Source organism: Protopterus annectens, chromosome 13.part0, assembly GCF_019279795.1.
Source record: "Protopterus annectens isolate FY-2018-M chromosome 13.part0, PAN1.0, whole genome shotgun sequence".
Classification (NCBI taxonomy): Eukaryota; Metazoa; Chordata; order Ceratodontiformes; family Protopteridae; genus Protopterus; species Protopterus annectens.
In genome coordinates, this window is record NC_056747.1 from 1,016,504,588 (window position 1) to 1,016,516,847 (window position 12,260).

At 46.0% G+C, this 12,260-nt stretch overlaps 1 protein-coding gene across 2 annotated transcripts in view; it reads left to right on the forward strand.

Annotated features, from left to right (window-relative positions):
• Positions 1–12,260, forward strand: part of WIPF2 (WAS/WASL interacting protein family member 2) — a 950,999-nt gene that overhangs the window by 655,326 nt on the left and 283,413 nt on the right. For both annotated transcript variants that reach the window (XM_044055015.1, XM_044055016.1), the window contains one exon: positions 3,511–3,609. In XM_044055015.1, the coding sequence (XP_043910950.1) occupies positions 3,511–3,609 (99 nt within the window). The remainder of the gene's footprint in view (positions 1–3,510; positions 3,610–12,260) is intronic.

A 12,260-nucleotide genomic window follows, 5' to 3' on the forward strand; every position in this document is an offset into this window, starting at 1 on the left:
TTATCCAAATCCCCAGAATAAAGGGGAGAGACTTCTGCATTCCTTGGACATACACAGACAATTACGTTTCTACTGAGCAATTGTTTGTAGCATATGCTGCATGATCACAGGGAAAGGCTATTTCAAAGCAGACCATTTCAAAGTGGATAGGACACTGTATCCGGTTCTGCTACACACAGCATAGGAAACCTGTACCTAGTAACATTAGACCACATTCCACCAGGGCAACAGCCACTTCAACTGCCTACCTTAGAGGAGTACGTACCAAAGATATCTTGGAAGTTGCAACTTGGAATTCAGTGCACACCTTTACCAAGCATTATCACTTGCCTCTTTATTCTAGATCCAGAGCTGGCTTTGCCACTGCAGTGCTGCAGGGCCTCATAGCCACCCCAAATCCTATATAGAACCAGCCACCTTAACTCAGCTTTGGGATTCCACCCAAGTGGACTGCAGCAGTGAAACACGATGAACATAGTACAGTTTTGTACCTACCATAAATGTAGATGTTAGTGTCTTCACTGCTGCAGTCCAGGTTACCCACCCGCCATCCCCTCTTTCTTAGCTGGGACTTATCTATACCTTTCATCCCTATACTACCTATGTGGTGTATTTGCTGGTAACTGAAGGTTTTGGGGTTTTTTTACCTTTTTTGTATGTTTTATTTTATTAGCAATATGTATTGCCTACCTATTTGGGGGCACCCGACATCTGGGGCAAGAAAAACTGAAGAAAATGGCGTCTGCTGCATCTTGTATACCCCTGGCGCACTGACATCAGGGAAGAAGCGACAGCAACCGACGCCGGACCAAGACTTTGGAACTCTGGCCAACTGCGGGACCGCCTGACGGCAGGATAACCTAAGTGTAATGACTGCAGCAGTGAAGGCACTCTAACATCTACATTTATGGTAGGTACAAAACTGTACTTTTTTGAACCCTTTCCTTTCTGTAGCCTTAATCGATAGGATAGTGACCAGAATACAAAAGGACAGGCAAAAAAAATATGATTCTCATAGCCCTCTTTTTGGCTCACTGGTTCCTTTTCCTATACGGCCTGATGAGAAGAAAACAGTGGACCAACTGACTCAAAACTGAGGGTCCTTGCTGCACCTTAGTCTGACCACATTGAGGCTGACAGCCTGAGTGATCCCTCCCCGATCTCAAACAGGCATATCATTTAGCAGACATGCTAAGTGTTGTAAAAAGGGAGGAGGGCTAGGAAATCAGCTGGAGAAAATCCTACTTGGCAAAAACAGAAGAGGCTCACTTCTGGTGCTTGTCCAGAGAACTTGACCCCCAGAAAGGCAAGAATGACTTTTGCACAGGAATGAGCTGGGTAATATGGGAAGTGACCTGGGTTTAGAAGTGGGTGAAACAGCTTAACAACCTGCAGTGCTAAATACCTTCTTGTCCAGTAATAATAAATACCCAGCTACAAAATCTTAAGTGAATAAATTGTGCTTGAAAAATAAAGAAGTTAAATAATACTTTTACAACTTAAATAGAAGTGTTGCAGCTCAGCACTCAGAATTCCCTTGCTTTGACTTTCCACTCCAGAACATTCTGGAAAGAGAGTCCACTTGTCTCCTAATAATAAAGCTTTCTTGAGGTCATGGTTCAGCAGAGGCCCTAGAAAAACTTAGCTTTTAGTAGGAGTTAAATTGGACTGTTCAAGTTGATGAAAAGACCAGGCTTCCTGTAACAAGTTAAAGATAAAGTCCTTGTGGACCTACTGTAGGAAATGTACTTAACTGAAAAGAGTCGTCCAGGTAGGAATTAATGTGGATGCCTTTTGCCTTGCAGAAGACTGTTACTGGAAGCCAGGCATTTGTGAAGACACTCAGTGCAGCAGACAAGCCAAAGGGCTGCAAATCTTAGCATTGCTATCTAGCCATTGACAATGTGAATATACAGATGTATACATTCTTTTGGTCCATAGTTGCTAGGAATGTTTGTGGCAATGGAAGTGGAAAAGTCTTGACTGGTCAACATTTTGAACTTTGGAATGATGAGGAATTTATTTAATCGACTAATTCAATATGAACCTCCCCATGCCTTCCTTCTGGGTTCAAGAGATGGCCTTGAGTAAAAGCCTGTTCATTCTGTGTCTCTTTCACCCTCTGGTCTAGCAGTTCCCTAAGTAAAGAAGACACCAGAGACACCTGGTCCCCTGGCACAGATGGTATGCAGCTGCACTTTGGGCGTCTCAGAAATTAGTCTGTAATGTTTTGTAGAATCTTTGATTCATTGGTTTTTGGGTTATATTTTTCAGCTTCCTACAAAAAAGGCCGAGCATCCTTCTGTATGATGTGGATTAAAGTGGTTTGCTCATTTAAAGGCATTTTGCAGGCACTTGAAAATTGTGAGGCAAGTATGTGTATGGCTTAGTTATCAGCCGTTATCACTAAAACTTCTATGCTATAACACAGCTTCAAGAATAACTCTACACTCTACTGTAGTCAACCTCATTTTAGGACTTTTTTCTCCCTGTAGTGTCACCTAAATGCATTTCAGTGCTCAGAAACCTCACTGATGTCTTGCATTATTTAGGCTAGTAAAATGGAAATTCCACTGTCTTCTGAAAATGTAAGATTTGAAAATGAAAAAAAGCCGCTGCTAATACTGTTTGTCAAAGAGATGGTAATCGTCGTATGCATGGCTAGGCTTAAAAAGCCCCTTGCGGCCATTAGCCTAGTAAATGCCTATGAACCTGTGAACGAAAGTCTATATATGCAGTTTTGGCAGTACATAAACTAGTAAACATTCATTGTTAGGTGTTGAAAGGTTGGTGTTTCCTGTGCATCTTAGTTAAGCTGCTTATGGAATACTAAATGTTGTTTAATGCTACCTTACCAAGACTACTTTCCAACCACCTTTTACAGATAATGGAGCAGTTCTGGTTCTGTTATTCCTGACACCAAATTAAGTAAATTAAGTAAGCCAGTACATGGATGGTATGCCTGCTGGCCTAGAGCTGCAGCTTTCAATAACTAATAGAAACCTATGATTTAGCTGCTTTGTGTGGCGTGAGATTTAACTGTACTAAGAAGGCTTATAAGGAGCTTATTTGTCAGTTTTTCCAAAAAAAAAAAAAAAAAAAAAAAAAGTCACTGTTTGCAAATGGTGTTTGCCATTCTATTGTCTTTAGCAGTGGAGCGACAAAACAACAGGCCCAAAACACTATGTTCAAATTTATCATTTGAACACCTAGGTTTTGGAAGAAACTGTTGATCTCCTTGAGTTTATATTCATCCTTGTTACAAGAAAGCTTGTGTAGAGAGTTTAAGGAAGATTGAAGTATTTTATCTATATATGATGATATATTTAGGGAATGATAGTGAAACTGAGGCTGTGTCACTGTAGCGGGCTGTTTCAGTGACATCCAAACTGTAAATAGATGGCAGTTCTTAAATGAAGCTAGCGTCTGTATGTAAATATAAGTTACTGTTGAACAGTAGTAATGTAAATCTGTCCTTGTAGTATATTTAAGATTTTTTTTTCTTTGTAGATGATTTTGAATCCAAATATTCATTTCACCCAGTGGAAGACTTTCCTGCACCAGAAGATTACAGACCCTGTCAGAAAGTTTATCCCAGCAAAAGTAGAGGTCAGAGGAATTCTGAAAATGATACTTTTCTGTAATTTATGGCTAAGCATGTTGGTTTCCATTTGTTTTTTTGTTTTTTTTTTGTATTTGTAAGATGTTCTCAGAATGTGTTACTACTTGATGCTTAGTTTATCGAAATACTGTTTGGGAACATATGAGCCAGACTGTGCTACTCCATGAATTTTTTTATGCCAAATCTTTTCCCATGTTGGCCTCCCACAAGTTGTGATTAAGTGGATTGTTGTAGGAAGATGGATTGATAAGTTGTCTATCTCGCCTTCATTCTTGCTGGTTGGGTTCGGAGCTGATCCTTGGCTCCGACTCGGCCATCTACTAAAGCTCGAGAGCCATTTACTGGCTCGAGGCCTCCCCTTATCCCACAATGCTTGGTGCTAGATACCCAGATCTCGTTTGCCGCTTCAGCTACGAGGTTGTGCTTTTACTGGCTCAGGTCATTTTAATCCTTTTTTTTGGTATTACTAGCTAATATTTACCTTGTATTTTTCTTAGATATAGATTGTCTTTCCCTTGTAGTGTAGTTAGACTGTGTATCCCCTAGTTTGTCCCACTAAGGAAACTCGTTTTCTGTTAGTTTCTACCCTTCCCCCCACCTTGTTTCTCTCTATTAGTGGCTAACCCCACCCTTGTTGTACCTATAGGAGTAGTGTTTAGCCTTGTAGTATTTGTATATTTTTATTAAGGATAGTTATTAAGTGTGGGTGATAGTTTTTTTGTGGTTTTTATTGTTAGCTTAACTAGTGTGGGTGTGTGTGTGTGTGTGTCTGTGTGCCTTGTTTAAGCACTAGTTTATTTTTCTCTCTTTAGTATCCCCGGGCCGTATGTCCAAGGATACTAAAGTTTCAGGCTTCAAGAAGTGTGACTCGTGCTGTCAGAAGATGTCTCTGACAGACGGTCACACGTCTTGTGTTTTTTGCTTGGGTTCCCTACACCTGCGGGCGGGACTCCTGCTTGGTCTGTCATGCCTTCAGCCCGAGTGTCCTGCAGGAGCATAGGAACAAGCTTATTTTGAGAGGCTTACTTAAGACAGAGGGATCCCCAGCGAAGCTTCAGTCGGGGAAATCTTCAAAGCCCGCTAAGCCGTCGGCTCCCAGTTCGGAGCAGTCACCGGGCGGAGCATCTGCTTCCACTTCAGCTCCAGCTGGAGCCGACATCCCTAGACTTCAATCGGCTCCGACTTTAGTGTCGAAACAGTCGTTGGGCCGAAAACGTTCTAGGTCCCCTTCCCTAGAATTGGTTCGTTCGGCTCCGAGGTCACCGTTGCTTCATTCGGAACGAAGCCATAGGTCCCACTCCTCTCGGTCCTCCAGGTTATCCGGTCATGACTTGGAGAGGATGGTCAGTAGACTCCTTAAATCGCAGGCCCTGGCCAAAATGTTAGCCAGCCCTTCTCAACAGACTGTGGCTGTCCCGGTGTCTTCAGCAGTTCCTCCACTGACTCCCCTTTTGTGCTCGGAGCCGGAGTTGGGTGGGGCTCGAATCTTGGAAACATCAAAGCTGATACCACATCTTTAGGCTCAGTCGGCTCCGATCTCATTGATCCCTTCTTTGGAGGGATCTCGGCGCCGGGACTCACTCGTCTGCTCCGAGGGGGTGAGTGGCATCGGACCCTTGTCCGACCCCTTTTTCCCTCTCTGGGTTTCGGCGCAGGTGAGCTCGGCACCGACATCGGCCTCGGAGCCGTCCCTCTCTGTGCCGGGAGGGGTTCACGTCTCTTCAGAGCGGGGACCCTCTGCTCTGCCTGATGGGGGCGCCTTCAAGGTCATGAGGAGCGTGCTGACCCTTGAGTCGGCTCCTTGATCAGCCCCTTTGGCTCCTCCCCCCATGGTGCCTGCATCGGTCTCTGTCCACCCTCCTGACCCCAAGCGTGTTGAACAGATGCTCCAGGTCACCCCATTGGGCGTATCTTCCTCTTCCGAGGCCTCCCCTGATCATTCAGAGGAGCCCCCTCAGAAGAGAAAATGTAAGAGGAAACAGGTCTACTCCCCCGAGTCAGTCACATCTGATACTTGGAGGATTCGGAAGGGTCCCCAAGATCCCCCTCTGAGGATGTCTCTTTTTCAGACATGCTAGAGATCCTTAAGCAGAAGGGGAACTGGACTGCCCTTAACCCTTCCGAGGACGAGTCGGTATACCTGGACGCGTTTGGTTCTCGCCTTTCCACCTCCTGGGTGTCTCCACCCTTTGACCCGCTCATGGAAGTAGTGGCTCGAAGGGCGTGGTCAGCCCCCGGACACAGTGGAACCAACTCCCCGCAGGCCAACTAAGTTCATTACAGCCCCACCCAACAAACAATTTTTGACAAAAGGTGTCCCCGTTGATGCCATGGTGGTGGCAGCAGCCGCTAAGGAGGAGTTGGCTGACATAGAGTCTAGGACAATGGACAGGTATGGGAAGCGGATGATGTCCTTCAAGAATGCAACTGCAGTCATAACATGTGGGTTGTCCTGCCTCAGACAGCCCTCGGTCGGCCGGATTCCAAAGTCTGGGTCCGACGTCGGCTGATGTCGCATTTTTCTCCGACGTCAGAGCGGCTGGAGTACATAAGCATCAGCTGACGCCATTTTCTTCAGTCTTTCTTGCCGCGCGGTGCCCGAAGCAGAAGCAGTTCGCAAGTGCCGGTCGGTCAGCTCCTGTATTCTACGATACCAAAGTCATCAAAAAAGCTAAGTACCCCGTTGGGGACCTTTTCTTGCCTCAGCCGATGTCAGAAATTACTGAAAAAGTTAACAATTGTCTTTCTTGTGGTAAACAAATACCTCATAAGGATTTCCACTCTTACTGCCTCCCTTGCCTGGGCCCAGACCACAATGTCTCGGCCTGTGTAGCCTGTGCGCGCTTCAACAAGTGCACTCTCAGGCACCGGGCGGAGTTCGCTGAAGATTTTTTCGGCGATAATTTTGCTTACACCATGCCGTCGGGTCTTCCGACATCGCAAACTCCCAAAAAGCGAAAAGACCGGGACCGACATCCTCGGCCCGCGTCTACCACCGACTCCACGCCAAAACCTAGTGCGAGTGCTCCGGTTACCTCTGAGACGGTCTCTCCACCGCTCCGAACCAAAGACACCACATTACCGACGACTCAGATTCCAGACATTACTCCGACGCCAGTTATAGATTTTCCTCCGGATACCGAAACCGAGGAAATGCCCGAGACCATTGCTGTAGACAAGGTCACTCCTGCACGTGGAGCTGCCAGGCCTCCTATGGCCATGTCTATTAAGGCCTACACTAGGGCTAAGGCAGCCAGCAAAACAAAGCATATTACTTCTAAATCCTTACTTCAGCTGACTCCGGAGACACAAATTATGTCCATGGCTGCTGATTTAATTTCCATGATTAGAGGTTCACAGGCCCATCCTGAGAGAGCATCCCAGCCTCCTCCTGATAAAAGGCCCTGGGTTGAACCCTCTGACCGTACTCCTTCAGATGAAGATTCTGAGGGCTCTGTCCACTCTGATAGCCAGGAAGAGCTCTTCCAGACCTATGAGGACTCGGATGCAGAAGATTCCATCCCTTCGGCCTCCCCTCCTGAGGATATTTCTTTTGGGGAAGTTCTGCACACCATGAGGGAACATTTCAAGTGGCAAGGTCAGGAATATTCTGATTCTAGGAAACGCCTGAGGACTTTCCTTAAGAAGCCTCAGCACAGGCCCTTAGCTATTCCTCCCGTACTTGATGTTCTGGATGATTTGTATTCTGACTCTAGTGCTATCCCTGATTCTCTTCCTCCTGCTCCAGCCAAGCCAGACAGGTATTACAGGGTCCCAGAAACTCATTCCCATTTATTCAGGGCCCATACTGCTGATTTGGAAACTATTTCACAGGGGCCTAAAGGAGTTTCAGCCTCCACATCAAAAAATCCTTTGCCCTCCAACAGGGAAGCGAGATCATTAGACAGATGGGGCAAAAAGGTTTACACATCCACTACCTTATCTATGAGAGCTTTAAATTGCCTTTTTCATATGTTACAATATCAGGATTATCTCTTAGAAGATTTACAAAAAACATTAGCTTCTCCTGATCCTTTAGACAGGAAGACTTTGCAGGAAGCTGTACATAACACTCAGCAAGTAAGCAGTCACTTCCTGCAGTGTGGATATGATGCCCTGGAAGCTTCATGTAGGGCAGCTATGACAGGGGCAGTGATTCGTAGACATGCTTGGTTAAAAGATCAACCTCTACCAGATCATGTAAAGCAAAACTTCTGGATGCACCTTTGGAAAAGAACAAGCTTTTGGTGCAAATGCTAAGGATGTGTTAAAGACCATCGAAGAAAAAGCAAAATCAGTTCAGACTGTGAAAGATTTCCTCCAGGTTCAACCCCCCCAGATTCAGTAGGAATTGGCCTTCAAAAAACTGGTCCTTTCCTAATCCAGAAAAGTTTCAAAGGGTAAGAACAGGCGTGGCGAGGAAGAGGCCAATACAGAGGCCCCTACAGGGGCGACAATGTCAACCAGGTAACCAAAGAAGTGGCCTGAGGGTTTCACCTGCCCAACAACCACAAACTCCATGACTTTCCTCTACTACGCCTACCAGGGAACAACTAGAAGCTCCCTTGGCGGAAATTATCTCTGTTTGCAGAAAACTGGCACAGACTGACAAAGGACAAATGGATTTTGGACATTATAGACTGAGGGTACAGGTTTCATTTTCATACCTTACCAAGAAAACAAGGCATGCCAAACCTACCACAAAATCAGAGGGCAGAGGCTATCAAGCAAATCACTCTGCTGACTCGAATGAAAGCAATAGAAAGAGTTCCACAACAAGAACAAGACCAGGGTTTTACTCAAGACTGTTCCTTGTTCCAAGAAAAGAATCTCAATGGAGACCAATACTGGACTTGTCCGCATTAAACACCTTTCTCATAGTACCAAAGTTCAAAATGCTGACTCTACAGCAACTCCTTCCCATGCTGGGCAAGGAGTCGTGGCTGATTACTCTGGACCTCAAGGAGGCATACCTGCATGTCCCTATCAGACACAGCTGCAGAAGATACCTCAGATTTCTTGCAGGGCCAGAGCATTATCAATTCTCAGCATTGCCATTTGGCTTATCTACTGCCCAGAGTATTTACAAAATGCCTGGCTTCAGTAATTGCTCATTGCAGGCTCCAGGGTATACAAATCTACCCGTACCTGGACGACTGCCTCATACAAGCGGACGACAAATTGATGTTGACAAAAAAACCTGGATTATGTCATACGATTACTTCAAGCTCTGGGATACACAGTCAACTTCCAAAAGTCAAGACTGCAGCCATCCCAGCAAATAATCTTCTTAGGAGCCAAACTAGACACAGCCTCTCAGATGGCTTACCGGACAGAAGACAAGCAAGAGAAGTTAATTCATTACTTCAAAGGTTTAGCAAAACTCACCCAGATGACTGCAAGGAGATTCCTACAGGCCCTGGTTACATGGCATCCTGCATTCTACTGGTTCCATTAGCAAAACTACACATGAGAAAGCTTCAATGGTACCTAAAAAGCATTTGGTCTCAACACAACAACAACTTGGAGACAATCATACCACTCATTCCATGCCTACAAAAGGAATTCCTATGGTGGGCCTCGGTGAGCCAGGAAAACACAGGTGTGTCATTCAAAAAACCACAGATAACACAGACCATGACTACAGACGCCTCAGACCTTGGATGGGGGGCGCACATGGAAGGCAGGTGTATACAAGGACAATGGTCTCCAAAGGAAACACATCTGCATATAAACCAAAAGGAAATGCTGGCAGTAATGCATGCCATCGAGGCTTTTCAACACCAACTCCAGCAAGGCCATTTAATGATACGGACAGACAACACCACTGTGATGTGGTACATAAACAAGCAGGGGGGCACCCACTCTTACCCCTTTTGCAGACTGACAATGCAGTTTTGGGAGAAATCACTGAGCCTAAACATCCAGTTACAATCCCAGTTTGTTCCAGGAAAAGACAATGTGTTGGTGGACAGCCTAAGCAGGAATTTCACAGATCCACACGAGTGGAGGTTACATCCGAAGGCCTTCAGACAACTCACTTCGACATGGGGCAAGCCAGAAGTGGACCTATTTGCCTCTCACCTCAACCATCTTCTACCAAAATTTTGCACAAGGACATACCATCCAAAAGCTTGGAAAATAGATGCCCTCTCGTTCAACTGGAACTCCCTAGCAATCTATGCATTTCCACCTCTGCCACTGATGACCTCCGTATTACTAAAGATCAAAGCAGAGAAGCCCAAGGGAATCATAATAGCTCCGGATTGGCCAAGACAACACTGGTACCCACTACTACGGAGCATATGTCACACCAGGAGGTGGGCCCTCCCCCAGTGGCCTCTACTTTTGACTCAACACAATTTCGAAACACTGCATCCAAATCTTCAGACACTGCAGCTAACAGCCTGGGAGATCCCATAAATAGCTTCAGCTTATCTCTCTCCAAGGAAGTTCAGCGGATACTAACAGAGGCTCGAAGACCATCCACCAGAAAGGTTTACTTAGCAAAGTGGAAAAGATTCAGAAATTGGAATACCAGCAAAGGGACATGATGCATCATTGTTGAACATCCCACTCATCTTGGAATATTTGGCAGATATGTTAAAGAACGGCCTCTCATATTCTTCCATAGATACATGCATCTGCTATTTCAGCTAGATACAACATTGATCCTCCTGTTTTCTCTCACCCCTTACTAAGACAATTCCTCAGGGGAATCAAGAACATTAAGCCACCAAGAAAGGCCCCAGTGCCAGCCTGGGACCTCAATTTTGTCTTAGAAAAACTGACTCTACCTCCATTTGAGCCAGCAGCTTCAGTTGACTTGCAATTTCTCTCATGGAAGACAGCTTTCCTGTTGGCAATTACCTCAGCAAGAAGGGTTTCGGAGCTACAGGCCCTAATGGCAATACCACCCTTTATTATTTTTCATAGAGACAGGGTTTCATTAAGGACCAACCCTACTTTTATGCCAAAGGTGGTATCTAGGGTTTCTTTAAATCAAGCCATTCATCTGCCTGCTTTCTTCCCCAATCCTGAGAATAAGGGGGAAAGACTGTTGCATACCTTGGACATTCACAGACAACTTCGATACTACCTGGACAGAACCAAGTCCAGTAGGAAGTCTGAACAAACTTTTTGTAACTTACGCCCCTGCAGTCCAAGGAAAAGCAATTTCAAAACAGACTATTTCTAAATGGATTGGACATTGCATCAGATTCTGTTATTCCTTTCATGGAAAGACTGTTCCAGCCAATGTCAGACCACATTCCACCAGAGCTACAGCCACCTCTACAGCATTCTTAAGAGGGGTGCCTACCAAGGACATTCTAGAAGCTGCTACATGGAGCTCCGTGCATACATTCTCCAAACACTACAATCTCCCTCTATACTCCAGATCCAGAGCAGGCTTTGCTTCGGCAGTCCTGCAGGGTTTGATTGCCACACCATCTCTTTCCTAGAGCATACCTCGTCCCGCAGCTAAGCTATGGTATTCTACCCACATGTTATGACTGCAGTTGCATTCTTGAAGGACATAGTACAGTTTTGTACCTACTATAAATGTAGATGTCCGAGACATGCAACTGCAGTCGGATTTTCCCTCCCTCCATACCCCTCTATGCCTAGGGTCAACTCCTATCCCTGTTACTCTTAGCTGGGGATATCTGTTATGGTGTATTTGTTTTATTGCTCATTTATTTGTTTGGAATCCTGTTTTTGTCTTCCAATTTGATTACAGCCTTCCTTGGAGGGCACCTGGCATCTGGGGCAAGAAACACTGAAGAAAATGGCGTCGGCTGATGCTTATGTACTCCAGCCACTCTGACGTCGGAGAAAAATGCGACATCAGCCGACGTCGGACCCAGACTTTGGAATCCGGCCGACTGAGGGCTGCCTGAGGCAGGACAACCCACATGTTATGACTGCAGTTGCATGTCTCTCGGACATCTACATTTATGGTAGGTACAAAACTGTACTTTTTCCTCAGCAACCTTTTCCATGCGGTCGCTGAATTATCTGTGCCATTTCACCCGCCTTCAAAGGGATCTTCTCAAGGAACTGGGTGATACCCTTCAGGATCCATCAGCTTCGGGGGCTCAGGATAAGATTAACTCCCAGCTGGCAGCCCTCAACTCTATCGTCAACTCCTCCGTGTGGCTCATCTCTTATGCAGCCGATGGGGCGAGTAGGGCTGCAGGTACAGGTGTGGCTTTGAGAAGACATGCCTGGATACCGTTATGTAACTTTGCTGACCCCTTTAAGGCGTCCTTCACCAATACCCCTTTCGATGGTTCGGCTCTGTTTGGACCACAGGTGAAGGATACCCTTACCAGGTGTGAGCAGGAAGGCAAGACTCGCTCTGCCGTGGGAGTCCGTTTTTCTACTCCCTCTAGACCATACCCTAAGGGTCAGAAGAGTGGGAAAATGTGGTTTCGGAAACCCCAGGGAGTCGTGCCTGACACATGTGGCGAGTTTCCCTCCAGGCGCAGGGGAGGGAAAAATAATAGACGCCGTCCGAGGGGCAGAGGGGGTCCACAAAATCAGGGTAGCAGAGAATCTTTCTCTGACAAACCCTTTCAGCACCCCTGAGGGGCTGCCCGACTGTCCACCTTCGGAGGCAGTCTGGGGAAGACTG